At 38.5% G+C, this 18,998-nt stretch overlaps 1 protein-coding gene across 1 annotated transcript in view; it reads left to right on the plus strand.

Moving 5' to 3' along the window:
- The first annotated feature begins 875 nt into the window (after positions 1-875).
- Positions 876-18,998, plus strand: part of FNIP2 (folliculin interacting protein 2) — a 116,186-nt gene continuing 98,063 nt past the window's right edge. Inside the window, exon 1 of the mRNA XM_006867923.1 lies at positions 876-1,054. Coding sequence (XP_006867985.1) covers positions 876-1,054 — 179 coding nt within the window. The remainder of the gene's footprint in view (positions 1,055-18,998) is intronic.

Consider the following 18,998-nt stretch of genomic DNA (forward strand, 5'->3'; position numbering starts at 1 on the left):
ACTTTATTCTTATTTTACAGATAAAGTCAAAATTGCATTGCTTTTGTCTTCCATGTTCTGGTAGTTTAGAGCTTTTTCAATTTGAATATATCTGGAAATCCAGTGCAGGAGTTTTGAGGGTTTATGGGTTTTCATTTATTATTGTTATTTTTTTTTTCCATAAATTTTTTTTCTTGAAAACACAAAGATGTCCCCTGCCCTGTATAACCAATCCCCTGTGCTGTACATGGAACCCTACATTTGGTTGTTTTGGATAACCATCTCTCAGTTGCTATGAGTAGAGTTTTGCAAGGTTGCAGAGTAAGACTGGTCAGCTGACACTTGTTCACATGAGAGCCATTAAGAGGGTGTTGTGGCCAATGTCAGAACAACCTTGCAGCTGAAGGCAAGTCACTACATTTGCCTAAAGCCATGTGAATAGGTCTTGTGACCGACTGACTACTACATAATCTCCTGCTAGGGAGCGCAGATGGGGTGAGTCATTCCAAGCTGTTCAACCTGTTGAGTGTTTTGTCTTCCCAGAGTACAGGCTTAGGAACAAAAGTAGGAAGTAGGATTTGTGCTGGTCTATATTATGGGGCTGCTGATAGCAAATTTTATAATGTAGATGGATGCATCTGACTTCCTAAATTGTTGGTGGGCTTAGTTTACGTAACAAATGAATGTTCCCTTTTTTTCCTCTAACTTTTGAAAGAGGATATTAGTAGGCTTCTGCCAAGTTGCTTGTCTCACCTAGGATTATAGGGAGTGAATGATCATTTAAGACTGCTGGTCACTACGGAATATCCCTTAAATGACCACGGACCTTCAAAAATTGTGTCCAAGTCCATGCTGATGGTCAGAAGATACCAGAAGAAGGTGAAACTGCTCAGAGGATGTGTGGCGGCACAGTGAAAACCACAAACTGGCCAGGGGCCTCGCGAGCTTCAGCCCCCTGTGTGAATGATGCAGTATCTGGCGCCGGGAGAACTTACAAGACATTTTTGTGTAAAAAGCTTCGAAAATGTGCCTGGGTAGGAAAGGGTACTGATCGTACCACGGAACTACATAACAGGTTTGAGACTTTAATTTACTTTAAAATCAAAGGGAAATTTTGATTTAATTCACTGAGTAGACTGAAATTGTATTGATAGTTATTTTTTGAGAGCAGGAGAAATGGGATCATTGCTTGGTGTGTAGAGATAAGTCCTCTCCTTTATAGAAAAGGTGCAGGCATTTTTGGTGTGTGACTGTTTGTTGTGATTCTTCTACCCATTTGCTTTATTTTGACCTTTGTATTACGTGGGCTGGGATTCCTATCCTGTATCTGAGCTTGGACGGTACTATTCACAATGATCATAAATGGGAAAAAAAGTTACACATCTGGGTTAACAGTAGATAGTGCATAGGATTGAGACTCCCCGCTTCATGGTCTGAGTAACTAGTGTGTGGTTGTGATTTTGTGATTGAAGGCAGAGTTGTGAGGGAGAGCCCAGTCTTCTGGAAAACATTTTCCTGGAAAGGGTGGGCTTGTGATTAACAAATTGTACTAATGGAATTTGCCTAAAAAACATAACATTGTACCTATTATACTTGCTATATTTCTTTAGGAGGTCTGGTAGCGTACTGTATTATGAACTGAGCTTCTAAAAGCAAGGCCAGCTATTTGAATCTACCAGCTGCTCCTCAGGAGAAAGATGAGGCTTTGTGCTCTTGTGAAGATTTACAGGGTCACCGCTATGCGTCAGAACCAACTCCACACACATAACCCTCACAACCACCACCATATTCCTTTAGGTAGATTTTATTTTCATTCACTCTGGGAGAAGTCATTAATTTTATCAGTAGTAGTTCTTTTAAGTGAAACAGTATTTGTAAAGAGTATATTTTACATATCAATTTAAAGGGAGAATCTTTTGAAAATCACATTTTGTTCATAAATCTTATGTAGTAAAGTAAGTCAAAGGTTAAGCTTTCACTATCAGTGCGAAAATAAACTTTTATAACCACATATATGGTTTTTTTTCCTTACAGAAGTTTTTTCCAAATTAACATGCTGTCCTATTGACCCATAAACTATTTACCCCATGACTATGTTTACTGATTTGGTGAAAAATAATTAGGATATAGTTTTTTTTTCATAATAAAAATCTGTTTTTCTTGAATTATTGTTAAGTGTTATCGAGTCGGTTCTGACTCATAGCAACCCTATCTAGGATTTCTGAGGAGTGACTGGTGGATTTGAACTGCCAACCTTGTGGTTCAAATAGACCTTGTGGTCCAGTGCATTATCCTGCAGCGCCACACCAGGACTTTAGATATTCCAGTAGAAGAGCCCAATAGACAGGAGAGGAAGAAGGAAGTGGGGCAGTCCTTTAGTGGGTGGTGAATCACATGCTGTCTTACTCAATTAAAGAGATCTATTTGTAGAGGAGCAGGTAATGGATAACGTGGTACAAATACATTTGAGTGCTCAGTTAAGAATTTTGCTTTCATAATATTTATTTTTATCTGTTTCTGATCAAGAAAGGTCAGGCAGCTGGATGATAAAGAGAGTCAAGGACTGGCACTGAGTTTATCTAGCTCTGCCTCCTGAATTCTGATCCTCAGCTCTGCTGCCCAAGAGCTTTGTAATTATTGGGCAGAGCACCGAGCTTTTCAGTTTACTCTCAACTGTTAAACTGTATAGTTGATTTAGATTATGTTAATTATTTAAAAAATTCCTTTCTGCTACAAGATTCTAAGATGCAATTATAGGACCTTCTTATTATTCTGTAGAATTCTAAATTCCCCCAGTAGTTCTTTTTGGGTTGGGCGGGCAGGTGTCCACATAAGAAAATCACACACAGGGCCACAGCAATTTTTTTCAAAAACTTTGAACTCTTTGATAGGGACTACTGTTTCTCATTCTCAATGAGCTTTCTATTCTTTGGCCAGACCTTAATTGTTTTGATTTAAACACCACTTTAAAACAGAACACTTTTGTGTGTGCTATTTGCTAAGTGTTATACAGTAATGACATTTATTTGTCAATTAACTGGAATTCTTCTCTAGAGTTGGATCAGTTGTGTTGGTAGACCTATCCACATTCACTTCGCCTTCCTGTCATCTTGAAACATATTATTTACAGTGTCTTGCTTGGTTTCCGTGGGTTTCTTTTGGAGTTGGGCCAATCTCAAGAGTAGAAGTGAATTATTGACAGGAACTTGCACTTTAAGGACCTGGTCACAAAATGCTCATAAGTTATCTATTTGTCTAAGTCACATGGCAGTCAGTTAGGTATGATTTTCAACTTTCTCTTTGCTCTTGAGTATTTAGTCAGTAGTTTTAGGTGGTCTTCTTAGTTGAGCACACTGATAAACAGTAACTTTCCAGTTGTTCAAAAGGTCAGAAGAAAGATTCCACAAGTATGTGGAGTTATGTTAGATACCTAAGCATGGCTACAATTGTATAAAACACACACACACAACCCCAAACCTACTGCCATTGTGTGTCCCTTCATAGAGTTTTTGAGGCCACGTTTTTATGGGAACAGGCAGACTAATTTTTCGCCCAGTGGAAGATACAGATCAGTGCAAAAAGAAATAGTTCAACCTTCCCATTTTGGTTCATGAGGTAAGAAACATTTCAGAATAGAAGCTAGATTCTGAATCTTCACCTCCATTCCCCCTAATTGGCAGTTACAGGGGGTCAATTTATATCACAGACTTCCAGAGTTTGATGAGGCATCTTATCTTGTGAGTGAAAAATTCCTTGTTGAAACTCAGTTCACATTTAGTAACTCTTTGAAATACTATGCAGAATGTATGGTAGAGTCTGCAGATAATTATTTAAATTTTCTTTCTCAAAATATCAACTATAGCAAAACTGTGGGTGACTTTTGATTTTTCAGACTTTCCTAGCAAATTAGGTAACTATAGTTCATAGTGCTGTTTATAAGAGGAATCTGGAGTATTTGCCAAGCTTATCTCTGAAACACTGTTTCCCTGATAGCAAGAGAAAACTTGACACAACCTTGTGTTTAAGTCTACCTAATACACTGAAGAGGAACTGAAACAGAGCACTTCAGAGTCAATTGCGCATTACAGTTTCATATCTTGAAATTCGGATTCACAAGAAAATCTCTGTTGGCTTTAGAATCACTAACATTTAGGGTAGAAAGAGCAGAATAATTACTGTGTGGCATCTGAGTTATCTATATTTTAGACTGATTTATTCTATTACTGAAACAGCAAATAAGGAGGAAAAAAACTTAGATTGTTGTGGTAGTTGCTTAACCAGAGAAGAAGTACATACTGAAACCAGGGTGTGTTTTCCCTTAACGGATTGTTTCAGAGATAAGCTGGCCACGATTTGGCCAGTGATCTATATTTGTTATTGTTAGCATTACTGACTAGGAAATACAAAAATAGTCACAGGTCTAGAGAGATGAAAAGGCAACAGACCAAAGAATTCTGAAGATTCTAGGAAAGGCTATTAAAAGATCACTAAATGAAGTTGTAGGGATAAGAAATTTTTCATTGTGTTCTATATGTAAAAATACTGTGTGAAAGCTTGATGGCGCTTACACATTAGAAAACGTAGATGTTACTCAGGTTGAATAAAGTGGGTAGAGAAAAAACAAACAAACCTGGTCATCTGATGATCTTGTGCTTTGTGACAAACTTCACAAGGAGGTTGTAAATTGCTGAGTGTGATACTTTCAGATGCATTGGGCATTCCTTGCCCTTTCACTGATTTTAGGTGCCATGCCATGAGGAATTTTCTTTGACTAGTTAGGTATCCTGGTATGGTGCTATGGGTTAATGCTCTGGATGGCAAGGTTGGTTCGAACTGCAAGGCCTGTGGTTTAAGCTCACCAGCTGCTCCTCTGAAACCCTACGCAGGGTGGTTATGAGTCAGAACTGACTTGACATGGTACTTAACCACAACAAGTTAAGAGTTTATTTCTACTGGCTGATCTGTGGCGTTTTAAGATGTAATTTGAGAAAGATTGAGTTAATGAATGAAGGAATGCAGTGGTAACCTAGTATTCCTACAACATCATGTCTGATTCAGGTCTAAAGAACATTCATATTTTTCCTATAAGGCCACATATCATATTAGAGATGAATTGTTGTTGTTAAGTGTCATTGAGCTAGTTCCGACCCATAGGGACACTGTATACAGTTTCCGAGGAGCAGCTGGTGTGGTTCAAACTGACTACCTTGTAGTTAAAACCAACTTTGCAGTCCATCACATTAACCCACAGCGCCACACCAGGACTCCTGAGATGAATTGTTGTTGTTGTTGTTATGTGCCGTGGAGTCGGTTCCGACTCATAGCGACCCTACACAGGGTTTTCGAGGCTGTAAATCTTTACGGGAGCAGACCGCCTCACCTTTCTCCCACAGAACCACTGGTAGTTTCGAACTGCTGACATTGAGGCTTGCCGCCCGATTCGTAACCACTACGCTACCAGAGCGCCTTTTTAGAGCAGTCTTAATACAGAGAATTTGAAGTGTATGTGAACTTGTTTCATAGAAGCTGGAAACTAACATAAACGTTTGTCTGGGTCTTGTTTTGATAAGTATTTGATGACACAACAGGGTAAAGCACTGAGTCATTGTCTCCAGAAAGATAGTGTTCCTGATAAGACAGTGTTTCTCTAGCCTAGGATCTGTAGACTGGTGGTTGTGCAGCCCTGAAGCCTTTCCCCCTCAATTTCCTGCTCAGCTCTATGCTGAACTGCCATACTTGTTATACTAGTCTAGGATTCCTGGTTCTCCCACTATGATCCTGTTGTGAGTCCAGCTCTGGTTTATCCTTTTATTTTTGTGGTAACAAAAGCTGAATAAATGCTGAAAAATAATGTAGGAAGCCCTGGTGAAAATTGGTGACAGCAATAACTTAGAACCCATCAACAGTAACCCAGGGTGTAATTTGGACTCCCAGTCACAACTCATCTAAGAGAATCTTCTGGGCTCTAGAAACACCTAAGTTCCTGGAGTCTCGCTCTCTTTTAAAATAAGGTTTGAGTATCTGGTATACCTGTATCCATCACCTATGATATCTTTAAGATTTTAATTCTCCTCATCTGTTTAGGAAGATTAAAAGGAAGCACAGCAAAACTACTTCAGGTGTTTAAAAATGGATGTGAATTTTTAAAGTTATTAAAGCTAAGCTTTAATTATTAATTTAAAAAAATCATATATGAACATGTACGAGTCTAGACTTATATCAGATATTTCAGTTTGTATTCTGTCAATTCCCAGAGCCTTGTTCTTTGTCAGTGCCTTCAGTGAACTTTGGGCTTCTTCCTTTTGTACCATAGGATATTGATCGTATGCTACCTCTTGAAATGGTTGAACATCAACCATTTCTTTTTGGTATGGTGACTGTGTATTCCTTCCATTCTTCTTTGGATGCTTTCTGTATCAGTCAATATTTTGCCTGTAGAATATCTCAATATTTCAAGTCCAGGCTTGAATTTTTCCTTCAGTTTCCTCAGTTTGACAAATGCTGGGCATGTCCTTCCCCTTTGGTTTTCTAATTCCAGGTCTTTGCACATTTCATTATAATATTTGACTTTGTCTTCTTGAGCTGATCTTTGAAATTTTCTACTTAGACTTTTACCTCCTTATTTCTTCCATTTGTTTTAGCATCTCTACATTGGAGAGCAAGTTTCAGAATCTCTTCTGACATTCACTGTGGTCTTTTCCTTCTTTCTTGTCTTCATAATGACCCTTTGCTTTCTTCTTATATGATGTTCTTGATGTCATCCCACAACTTTTGTGGTCTTCAGTCATTAGTGTCTGAGTCATCACATCTGTTCTTGAGATGATCTCTAAATTGGTGGGCTATGTTCAAGGTTATATTACAGGTCTTGTGGACTTGTTTTAATTTTTGTCAGCCTCAGTTTGCACTTGTATATGAGCAACTGCTGATCTTTTCCACAATTTGCCCCAGACCTTGTTTTGGCTGATGCTAAGAAGCTTTTCCACTGTCTCTTTCCACAGATGTAGACAATTTGATTTCTCTGTATTCCGTCTGGTAAAGTCCATGTGCATGGTTGTCTTTTATGTTGTTTAAGAAATTTATTTGTAATGAAGTCATTGGTCTTGCAAAATTCTGTCATGCACTCTCCAGTATCATTTCTATCACTAAGGCCATACTTTCCAATGACTGATCCTTCCTCTTTGTTTCCAACCTTTGCATTCCACTCGCCAGTAATTATCAATACATCATGATTGCATGTTTGATCAATTTCAGACTGAAGAAGTTAGGAGAATTCTTCAGTTTCATCATCACTGGCATTAGTGGTTGGTGCATAAATTTGAGTAATAGTGGTCTTTCTTGTAGGTATTTGGATATTAGTCTGTCATTGACAACAACATCATACTTCAAGATAGATGTTGAAATGTTCTTTTTTATGATGAATGTGACACCGTTCCTCTTCAATTTGTGTTTCCCAGCATAGTAAGTAAATCATGTGATTATCAGATTAATAATGACCAATTACCAGTCCATTTCAGCTCACTAGTGCCTAGAGTATCAATGTTTATGCATTACTTTTCATTTTGATAACTTCCTATTTTCCTAGATTTATACTTTGTACATTCCCTGTTCTGATTATAAATAGATGTTTACTGCTGTTTCTCTTCATTTTGAGTTGTGCCCCTTCAACAAAGGAAGATCGTGAAAGACTTATTCCATTCATGTCATCATGGTCAATTCTGCTTTGAGGAGGTAGTTCTTCCCCAGTCGTATTTTGGATGCCTTCCAGTCTGAGGGGCTCATCTTCCAGCACTGTATCTGACAGTATTCTGGTACTCTACATCAAGTTTCAATATTCGGTATTCTGGTGCTACCTGACTGTGTTCCACTGCTATTTATAAGGTTTTCAGTGACTAGACATTCAAAAGTAGTCCTTCTCTCCTTCTTCCTCGTGTGTCTTAGTTTGGAAGCTCATGTGAAACCTGTCCACCACCATGGGTGACCCTGCTGATATATAAAATACCAGTGGTTTAGCTTCCAAGAATTACAGCAACACGCAAGCTACTACAGTGTAACAAACTGACAGATGAATTTTGGTGAAGCTATATTCAAGGTTGCTATGAGTTGAAACTAACTCTGGAAGTTAACAACATCATATCTCCCTTATAGGCCCTTATGTGAAAGCAACATTGCTTCTTTTCTTTGTACTTTAGCATTACTCTCTCTGGTCACTAACTGATATCTTAGTGTGAACTTTGTTTATGAGAACTTCTTTCTCTGTCTGGAGGAAAGTGGCCTCATGAAGGATTGGCTGCAAGTGTGTAGAGCAGCTAATGAGTACTGACCCTCTGCGTTCCGGCTTGGTGGCTAGAACAGAGTGGAAGATGACATTTAGGTCTTCTGAAGGACAAAATCTTTTAATGGCTAAACCTAAAGCTTGAATAATATGTCCTTGCGTCTCTTTAGCGAATAGTCTGGCAGGCATAACAAACCAAAATGATCTTCAGAGAATAATCTTATTACAAACCCTAAAATTGTGCATATTATTGCAAGTTCTTATATTTTAAAAGTTCCCTTGGCATTTGAAATATTTAGGGAATATTTTAGCAGGTGTTTTTTTAGAGCAGTTCAAAGTACATGAACCGGTATTTCCCCTTTTCTTTGTAAATACCTGTTTTTCTTTTTTTCCCCCTCTTGTTAGCTTCCTTTAAAATTTCCCCCCCCCCAAAAAAAATCTTTCTTAAAATATATTTTTCAATTATCACAGTCATATAATTTTATTATATATTTTTTTAATGCAGGCATATATCAAAGTGAAAATAAAAATCACCTATAATGACATCCCATAATACTAATAGCACTTTTGTTTATTTCCTTCCAGTATGGTTTTGATAAGTTGCATTGTATTCATTAGAATCATACTGTATATCAAGGTTTATAATCTTCTTTTCCACCCGTATAACACCAAGAACATTTCCCCATGTTATTAAAATATTTTAGTGAATTATATTTAATGACTGTGTAATATTTTCCTAAATATTCTTCAAACATTAGAGTTTATTCTGCTAATATATATTTAAGTAGTTTCCAGTTTTGACTGTTAAAATGCAAAGAATGACCTAATTTTGTTCAAATTTCTGGCAGTCATCTTGGAAAGGACTTTTCGTTGCAGGAATTTTGAAGACCAGCAAATGATACTTATTTTCCCTCCTCAACCAAGTTTAAAAATTGAGTGATAAACAGTGGTCAAATGGAAACCAAAACAATCCAGATTTGAAAACCGGTTAACACTTTTGACAAGAGACTTCCTAATACTGCCTCTCTCCTTCTTCCCCCAAAGTTGGCAGTTTTGCCCAACCTTTCATAAGCTACCCAGGACACCTACAGGCTCCCCATAAAGGAACTTTTCCTATAAAACTTGATGTTGAGGAGTTGAGGAACACATTAGCATATATGTACTCTGCAGTCAGCCAGACACCAAAGAATAAAAGAAAATTTAGCAATCAGAATTCATGTTTCTTTCTGTGGGAAGGAGCAAGTGATGGGGGTGTGGGGGAGAGCAATCAGGACTGTTGACACTTATCTTGAATATCCCTCTGCCTGGAGACCTAAAGCAAAGGTAAGGAGGCCCACCCTCTCCACCATAACATCTGTAAATAAATCCTTGGGTCAAAGGATATGAGTATATGCTTATTTATTAAACATTTTAAAAAAAATTCTGTCTGTCTATAGAGATATCCAAGGAACTCTGGTAGCATGGTGGTTACGAATCGGGCTGCAGTTCGAAACTAGAGACTTTCTGCTCCTGTAAAGATGTACAGCCTTGGAGACCCTATGTAGGATTGCTATGAGTCGGAACTGACTCCACGGCACATAACAACAACAACAACAACAACAACAACATAGAGCTATACACTTGGTTCATAAATATGAGGGGGTTCAAAAAGTACATGAAAAAATGGAATCAAAAGGCAATAAAAATAGAAAAAATGGAATTAAAAGACAATACATAATTTATACAAACTTTTGTTTGAAACATATTGCTTCCACACCTTTATTCTTCCCCATCCACTTTAGGTAATCAATGTTATTAGCTTCTCATTGTTGTTGTTAGGTACCATCTAGTCGGTGCTGACTCATAGCAACCTTGTACACAACCGAACGAAACACCGCTGGTCGTATGGTTGTTACACTTGAGCCCATTACTGCTGCAGCTTTGACAGTCCGTCTCTTTATGGGTCTTCCTCTTTTTCGCTGACCCTCCACTTTATCAAGCATGATTATTTTTCTCCAGGGACTGGTCCCTCCTGATAACATATACAAAGTCTGAGAGGTGAAGTCTGGCCATCCTGGCTTCTAAGGAGCGTTCTATCTGTACTTCTTCCAAGACAGATTTGTTTGTTCTTCTGGCAATCAATCCATGGTACTTTTCAATATTCTTCTTCAGCACCATAACTCAAATGCATCAAGTCTCCTAAGGTTTTCCTTATTTATTGTCCAACTTTCGCATGCATATGAGGTTTTAGAAATACCATAACTTGGTCAGGTTCATCTTAGTCTTCAAACTGACATCTTTGATCTTGAACACTTTAAAGAGGTCTTGTGAAACAGATTTGTCTAATGCAGTACATTGTTTACATATTATTAATTGGTTTGTATGTTTTTAATTGCCTAATACATCGTTAGATGTTATTTATTGAGCCAGTGGTGAGGATTTTTATTTTCTTTACACTGATGTGTGGTGGTGGTGATGTGCCATCAAGTTGGTTCCACCTCTTAGTGACCCTGCATAGGGTTTCTGAGGTTGTAAATCTTTACAGGAGCAGAAAAACTCTTCTTTCTTCTGTGGAACAGCTGGTAGTTTTGATCTGCTGACCTTGAGGTTAGCAGCCCAACTGGTAACCACTATGCTACCAGGTGCAACCCACACTAAAGTCTGTGATCTTAGTTCTGCATCAGTAAGGATTTTAAGTCTTCTATGCTTTCAATAAGCAAGGCTGTGTCATCTGCATATTGCAGGTTGTTAATGAGTCTTCCTCAAATTCTGATGCCACATTCTTCTTCATGTAATCCAACTTCTCTGATTATGTGTTCGGCATAAAGGTTGAATAAGTATGGTGAAAGTATACAACCCTTGTGCACATCTTTCCTGATTTTTAACCATTCTCTATCCCCTTGTTCTATTTGAACGACTGCCTTTTGATCTATGTACAGGTTTTTCATGAGTACAATTAAGTGTTACAGAATACCCATTGCCCACAATATTTTCCATAGCTAGTCATGATCCATACAGCCAAAAGCCTTTGCATAGTTAATAAAGCACAGGTAAAAATCTTTCTAGTACTCTCTGCTTTTCAGCCAAGATCCATCTTACGTTAACAATGGTATCCCTTGTTTTACATCTGAATGTTGATTGAACCTCTGGCAGTTCTCTGTCAATATGCTTTTGCATCCATTTTTTAATTATCTTTAACACAATTATTTTTGCACGTGATATTAGTTATATTGTCTGATGATTTTCGCATTACACTGGGTCACCTCTCTTAAGAATAGGCAAAAGTATGGATCTCTTCCAATCAATTGGTCAGGTAACTGTCTCCCAAATTTCTTGGCATAGATGAGTGAGTGCCTTCAGTGCCAAATTAGCATGTTGAAAATGTTCAATTTGCATTCCATCAATTCCTGAAACCTTGTTCTTTGCCAATACCTTCAGTGTGTCTTGGACTTCTTCCTTCAGTACCATTTTCTTTTAATTCTATGTTACCTCTTGAAATGGTTGCTCATCAGCCATTTCCTTCTGGTGCAGTGACTCTGTGTATTCCTTCCATCTTCTCTTGATGCTTTCTGCACCATTCAATATCATGCCCATAGAATCCTTCAGTATTGAAATTCGAAGCTTGAATTTTTTCATATAAATCCTAGCAGTATTTCTTTGTACAGAAATAATAAAATAGAAATGCATATTGCTCCTCCTCCTTACACAGAAGGCAACATACTCTATACAGTTATTTGGTCTTTGTGGAGTTTTTTTGTTTTTAAGTTTTTATTGTGAATTGAGTGAAAGTTTACAGGGCAGATCATCAGTTTTACATTCAACAAATCATATACTTTGTTTCATTAAAATGTTTATAATCCCCTCCATGTACCATCAGTTAATGGTATTTATTTTTATTAATTTTAGCTCTTTTTTATTTTTTAAACACTTAAGCATATATAATAATTTACACCACCAAAGGGCACATTAGGCAAGTCTGCCTCCTGGCCACCAACTCTTAGTCCTTTTCTTTTCATGAATCTAGAGTCCTCAGCTGCTCCCTCTCTGCATGTCCCCATCTCTGTCTCCATCCCTGCTGTTGCTGCTTCTTTGGATAAGGTCCCACATTCAGCTTGTGCTCTTCTCCCTTGATGGTCCTAGGGTCCTGTGTTTCTGGACTATAAGATTAACTACTCCCCAGTTTTTGTTACAAAACTTCTACCTTTACAGTTGTGACAGTCACAATTAGTCATGATAATAATTACTCACTATTGAATCATAAGAATCTATCCCCATCTCTTTATACCAGACCGATCTAGACAAGATGAAAACTATTCAGTGGGGACTCTATCTTCCTCCCCACAGTCTTAAACTAAACTCCCTCTTGAAACCTTGTAAGCTAGTCACTTCGTCCCTTTATCGCCCCCTCATTTTAAGTAGCCATTGTTTAAGTTGCCCATTCTATCTACCCTGTGTACAGAGGGGATAGCATTGATAGTACTTGATGTGAGGATTCCTTCCCTCTCTGTTGGTATTTTGAGCTACTACCTCCATGAATTAGCGTAGTGGTTATGAATCGGGCTGTGAACCTTAAAGTCAGCGGTTCGAAACTACCAGCCGCTCCGTGGGAGAAAGATGAGGCTTTCTACTCCCATAAAGATTTACACCCTCGGAAACCCTGTACAGGGTCGCTATGGGTCGGAACCGACTCGATGGCACTTAACAACAACAACCACACAACCTCCATGAATATAGGTCAAGTTCATCAAATTGTAGCAATTTACCCTACCCTCATTCCTTTATTAAAAATTGTTTTCTTTTTTATCTTCCTCTAGTCAAGTTCTGATTTTCAAGCCATCAAGGCTAGGTCAGATGGGGACTATCTGCAAGTTTGGGTGTTCTTGTGCATCTCCCCTCACTTCATATCAGCTGGATGCTTCCTCTCAGCTCTAGCCCTCTGTGGCTATGTCCTTGTCCATGGGCTCAGGTGTCGCCAGGTATCACCACACTTTGGACTAAGCAGCGCTTCCTCTTCTCTGTCTCATCTCCAGGTCAGAGGGAGTCTATGGAACGTGGTTCAACTCAGTCCATATCTTCATTGCTGCCTTTCCCTCTCTTCCACTCACCAATAGACCAATATGGTCTCCAGCAAGCTTACATGCCTGCTTATGTGTTCCTTTTGGGTTTCAGTCTTAGAGGAGAGCTGGTCTTTGTCTTTTGACATGACAATATAATCTGGAGTTTTGTAGGTATCTTGTGTTCTCTAGCTCTCTCTCTTTGTATTTTGTTGTGTTACTATGGCATCGCTGGTTTAACCTGCCCCCACCTCAGTTTCCAGTCTTGGTCTTAGCACATATGTTGTTGGTTTTAGGTGCCATCGGGCTGGTTCTGATTCATAGACCTCCTATGCTTAACAAAATTTAATACTTCTTGGTCCTGTGATGGTGGTGGTGGTGGTTGTGTGCTGTGGAGTCATTTCCGACTCATAATGTTTCCGAGGCTGTAAATCTTTATGGGAGCAGAAAACCTCATCTTTCACCCATGGAACTGCTGACCTTGAGATTAGCAGCCCAATTCATAAGTACCATCCTATAATTGCTCTTATGTTTGAGCTCATTGTGGGCTGCTATTGTGTCAATCCATCTTGATAGGTGTTCTCTTTTTTGTTGACTCACTTTAAAGAGACCTTTTGCAGTAGATTTGCTTAATGGAATAAGTCGTTTGATTTCTTGACTGCTGATTCTATGATTGTTGATTATGAATCCGAGCAAAATGAAGTCTTCGACAAGTTCAGTCTTTTCTCCTTTTATGATTTATGTGTATTTGTATAGTGGTAGAATTGGGTTTGCTGGGTTCAAGTTTAAATGCACTTGTAATATGATTGATTACCTTCCATATGTAGTCATACCATTTGTACCTTTCTCTGTGTTTCCAGAATCCTTGGAAGGCACATATGATTATGCACTTGAGTACTAGCCTAAAGCTTGCAGTTTGAACTCATCCAGAGGTACCTCATAAGACAAATCTGCTTCCAAAATCTCAGAGCCTTGAAAACTCTGTGGAGCAGTTCTACTCTCTGTATTTGGGGTTGCCCAGCTTCTGAATTTTTGCCATCCTGATAGGTGTATGATTTTAATTTTCTTTTCTCTTTTTGGGAGTGAGGTTTAACATGTTTTCATGTGGGTAAGGAGCATCTGAATGTATCCTTTGCTCACTCGTCCAGTGGTTTGCAAGTCTTTTTCTCTGTTGGTTTCTTGTTGATCTTTCATATTAGTGAGATGAATCCTTTATTTGTGATATTGTTAAGTTCAGTTGAGTCAATTCTAGCTTACAGCGACCCTGTATAGGGTTTCAAGGAATGGTTGGTGAGTTTGTACCACAGACCTTAGATTTAAACTGACCTTGAGGTCTAGTGCTTATCCGTCAGTGCCACACTAGGACTCCATTAGTTGCTAATTTCTTTCTCTCCGTCTCTCTCTCTCTCTTTGTGAATTTTTAAGATAGCTCTTTTTTTTTATTTAGAAAAAGTAGGTTTTTACACTTAGAAGAAATACACTAGTATTAGAAGATAGAGGATGTTGTGTTGATTTGTTTGCTACTGATAAAAGATGATAGTGTAGAATGTGGCTGTTATAAACCCTCTTAACAACAGCCCTGGTGGTGCAGTGCTTTAGTATTTGGCTGCTAGCAGAAAGGTCAAGGGGTTCAATCCTACCCTAGCTGCTCATGAGAGAAAGATATGCAGTTTGCTTCTGTAAAACCCTAGGGGCAGTTCCAGTCTACTTTGTAGAGTTGCCGTGAATCGGAATGACTCAACCGCAAAAGGTCTAGCCTGGTCAAGGTTTCCTTGCTTCTGTGTAAGGGGGCTTGGTGGTGCAGTGGCTAAGTGCTCAGGTGCTAATCAAAAAGGCCCGTGATTTGAACCTACCAGTTTCTTGGTGGGAGAAAGCTGTGTCAGTCTGTTTCTATAAAGATTACCCTCTTCACTACACTGTGAAGCAGTTCTATTCTGTCTTACAGTATCACTATGAGTCAGAATTAACAAGATGGCTATGGATTTCAACGTCTGTGTAAAACAGATTATATAATACAGGCTCTCAGAGAACATTTCTAAAGGTCAGCTCAGGTGAATTCTGTAATAGCGTTTGGGAAACTCTAAGACATTAGGCAATTATTTGTGTGTGTCCTCTGTAGCTCTGATCACCAGTCTTCCCCTGCCTGCCTCCAAACACCACATTTTCTGGAACTGTTATCTCCAAGACTCTGAGAGTTATGCAGTAAAAAGAAGGCAGTTGCTTAACATAATAAAAATCCATTTATTCAATACTAGAATGACAGTAACAACTAAAAAATGTAAGTGGGTTTAATACATGTGAAGAAAGAATGCTTTTTATAAGAGAGATTTCTCTTGTCCTTGAGGAAGGCAGTGAAGGGAGAGAACAGGAAAATGTGGTATATGAATACTTGGAAAACAGATCAATAAATGTTATTGTCTAAGACCAAACATACGTGAAAACTAAACTTGAATGCCTTGAATTCATTAATGTGGTTTCCCTGTAGGACTTCACCCACTGCCTCGTGGTTCAGCTATCAAGAAACCTCTTTAAGGATACAGCAATTAAAGTTGGTCGTCTTAAGGCAATAATAGATTCTTTGATGGGTTAAAAAAAAAAAAGAGGATATTCCTGTTACATTCCTACTTATTTTTAATTTTTCAAGAGCTAATTCAGTCACAGAGGAGCTCTGGTAGCATAGTGGTTACGAGTTGGACTGCTAGTCTCACAGGCAACAGTTTGAAACCACCAGTGGTTCCATGGGAGAAAGATGAGATTTTCTTCTCCTATAAAGATTCACAGCCTTGGAAACCCTGTACAGCAGGATCGCTATGAGTCAGAACTGGAATATCACCACCACCAACAACAACCCAGTCACATGGTTTAATATTTAAAAGGCTCAAAATCGTAATGAATACTTTATAACACAAATATTGTGTGTCTCACTGTATTAGCACTTTACATTTAATCTTCAAGACAACTTAGGGGTTAGATACTATTTTTCCTATTTTGTAGACAAGGAAATAAGGTCAAAGAGGCTAGGCATCTCGCCCAAATTTACATAGCTACAAAGAGATAAAGCTAGGATTTTAACCCAGGCTGTCTGGCTCAAGAGTCTACACTCTTCCTCATTATGCTGTTTTCTTGCTGTGCGGGAGAAAGATGAGGCTTTCTACTCCCGTAAAGATTTACACCCTTGGAAACCCTGTACAGGGTCGCTATGGGTCGGAACTGACTCGACGGCACTTAACAACAACAACAATTAAATAAGGTAGTGAAAGTGTTTCTCTGTTCCATCTTTTGCTTACTCTGCTCCCTCATTCACCTAGTTTCTTACCTCAGAGACAGTGTTTATCATTATATATCTTTGTAGAAATACTCGATGTGTATGTAAGAACACTCCCTATTTGCCCTTTTGAAACTACATATGATAGCATTTATACACGGTATTTTGTACATTTTTCAGGGTAAATTTATGCTTTGGGGATTATCATGTGATAACATAAGGAGCTTCCTCATTCTTTGTTGTATCTGTACAATACTCCATTGTATGACTGCACCATAATTTATGTCCCCATCCCATGTTGACAGCTATTTAATTTGTCAATCCTCTGCTCATGCAATACTGCTGTAGTGAATACCTTTTGGTATGTAGTTATTTTGCATGGTTGTGAGTATATCGAAGGCGTACAAGTGGTGTTGCTGGATCAAAGAGCCTGTGTATTGTTGCTGTAGGATGGCACTGGACTTCTAGCCATAAGGTCAGCAGCTCAGAACCCACCAGCTGCTGGAGGAAGAGGAGCCTTTCTGCTCCCATAAAGATTTATAGCCTTGACTCTGGCAGTGGGGTTTTGAGGTTTCTTTTGGTATTTAATATTGTAAAATCAAAGATTAGGTGATTGTTGCCTATTTATTTTGGGTTCTCTTTGCAACCTAAAGACATTACACAGAAAATCAAGCTTTTGACCTTCGGAAACTGCTATGAAAATAGAAGTATTACCTTCTCTGGTACAATTTATATGGATCTAAATTTAATATGGAGCCCTGGTGTGATGCTGCAGGATAATAAAAGGTTGGTTTGAACTGAAAGGTTGGTAGTTGAAACTCACCAGCCATTCCTTGGAAACCCTGTACACACAGGATCAATATGAGTTGTAACCGACTCAACGGCACTTAATAACAACAAAGTTAATATATAAGACAATGTCTTGAATATTTATTTTTGAGATCCATCTATCTGTTTCTACTATACAACTTCCCTGGAAGTGGCAAGGGAGATGGAAAAAACTTACTTTCAAGAAAAGCTATGAAATCATGTTGTTGCAAGTTATCTTCCATGAGAGCTATTATGCATGTTAGAATCTTGGAAATAATCATGAATCTTGACTGCTTTGGTTTTGCTGACAATGGTATAAAGGACATTAGCTCAGTGAATATGTACTTAATGCATGCTTGAAGATGAATAGTCAACCTCTTTTTTTGTCAGTGATTTTTTATTTTTTTGGTGCAGGTAGTTTGTAGTTTACATACGTATATCAGAAAAGAATAAGTAGTGCCCAGATAAGAATTAAAGGAAGCACTTTGGAAGAAAAATGAACCATGTTTAAAGATTCTGTTAAGGAAAAAAATAATGAAATAAAGGTTTTTTTTTTACATTCAACAAATGATATGCTTTGTTTCATCTCAGTGATTACAGTCCTCTCCCTACAACAACAATTATCTGATTTCTTACCTGTGGCTTCCCTTTTTACATTTTAGATTTCACAAATGAACAAAGCCAAAATATATGGTGTACACATAAATATATATATTCATTTAAATGTCCTAAGGACATATCCTGCAAGGTAGCCTCATGCTCTCAGGCACACAGCAGTGGACATAGAGCCCACAGCTTCTCTGTCTCTCCTTGCCATTGCCTCTGCCATCATCTCTGCTGTCTCCGCTTTTCTAGGTAGGATCTCACGCTCCACTCATGCTCTTCCTTCTTGATCATCCCGGGGTTGTCCTGGGATCGTCTGATCCTGAAATGAAAGATTAACTACTCCCGCCTTTTAGTTACACATCTTCTACAATTACAGTTGTGACCATCACAATTAATCCTGTTAATAATTACTTACAGTTGAATCCTAAAATCCTCACCCATCTCCTTTCCCCTGATCTATCTGGAGAAGAGGAACACTATTCAGTGGGTATTCTACAAGCACACTCCTGAAAGCTTGTAAGCTAGCTGCTTTGTGCCTTTATAGTCCCCCATTTTTGATAGCCAACTTCTAGATTGCCTGTCTCTATCAACCCAGTGCATGGAGGAAAAAAGCTTGCTCCTTGATATGGAGAATCCTTCCATTCAGGTTGGAATTTTGAGCAATTGCATCCATAAACAAAGGTGCAGTTCATCAAATTGTAGCAATTTATACTTGCCCACAGTATCAAGCACCTTTATCTTCATCTGGTCAAGTTTTGGTCAGCTAGCTATTCAAGCTAGGTCAAGTTGGTACTAGCTACAAATTTGGGAGTTCACGCATGCCTCCCTGCATTTTTGACTAGCTGGCTGCTTCACTCTCAGCTCTAGCTTCCATTGGCTCAGAAGTTCACACATCTTCCTAAACTTCAGACCAGACAACCCTACTTCTTCTCTCTCTCATCTTCATATGTTTGTTGGCTTCCCGGATCTCCTCCTTGGTGAAGTGTCTGTTCGTGTCCTGTGCCCATTTTTTAATTGTGTTATTTGTCTTTTT

The sequence above is a fragment of the Chrysochloris asiatica genome, unplaced genomic scaffold (genome assembly GCF_000296735.1).
Source record: "Chrysochloris asiatica unplaced genomic scaffold, ChrAsi1.0 scaffold00112, whole genome shotgun sequence".
Classification (NCBI taxonomy): domain Eukaryota; kingdom Metazoa; phylum Chordata; class Mammalia; order Afrosoricida; family Chrysochloridae; genus Chrysochloris; species Chrysochloris asiatica.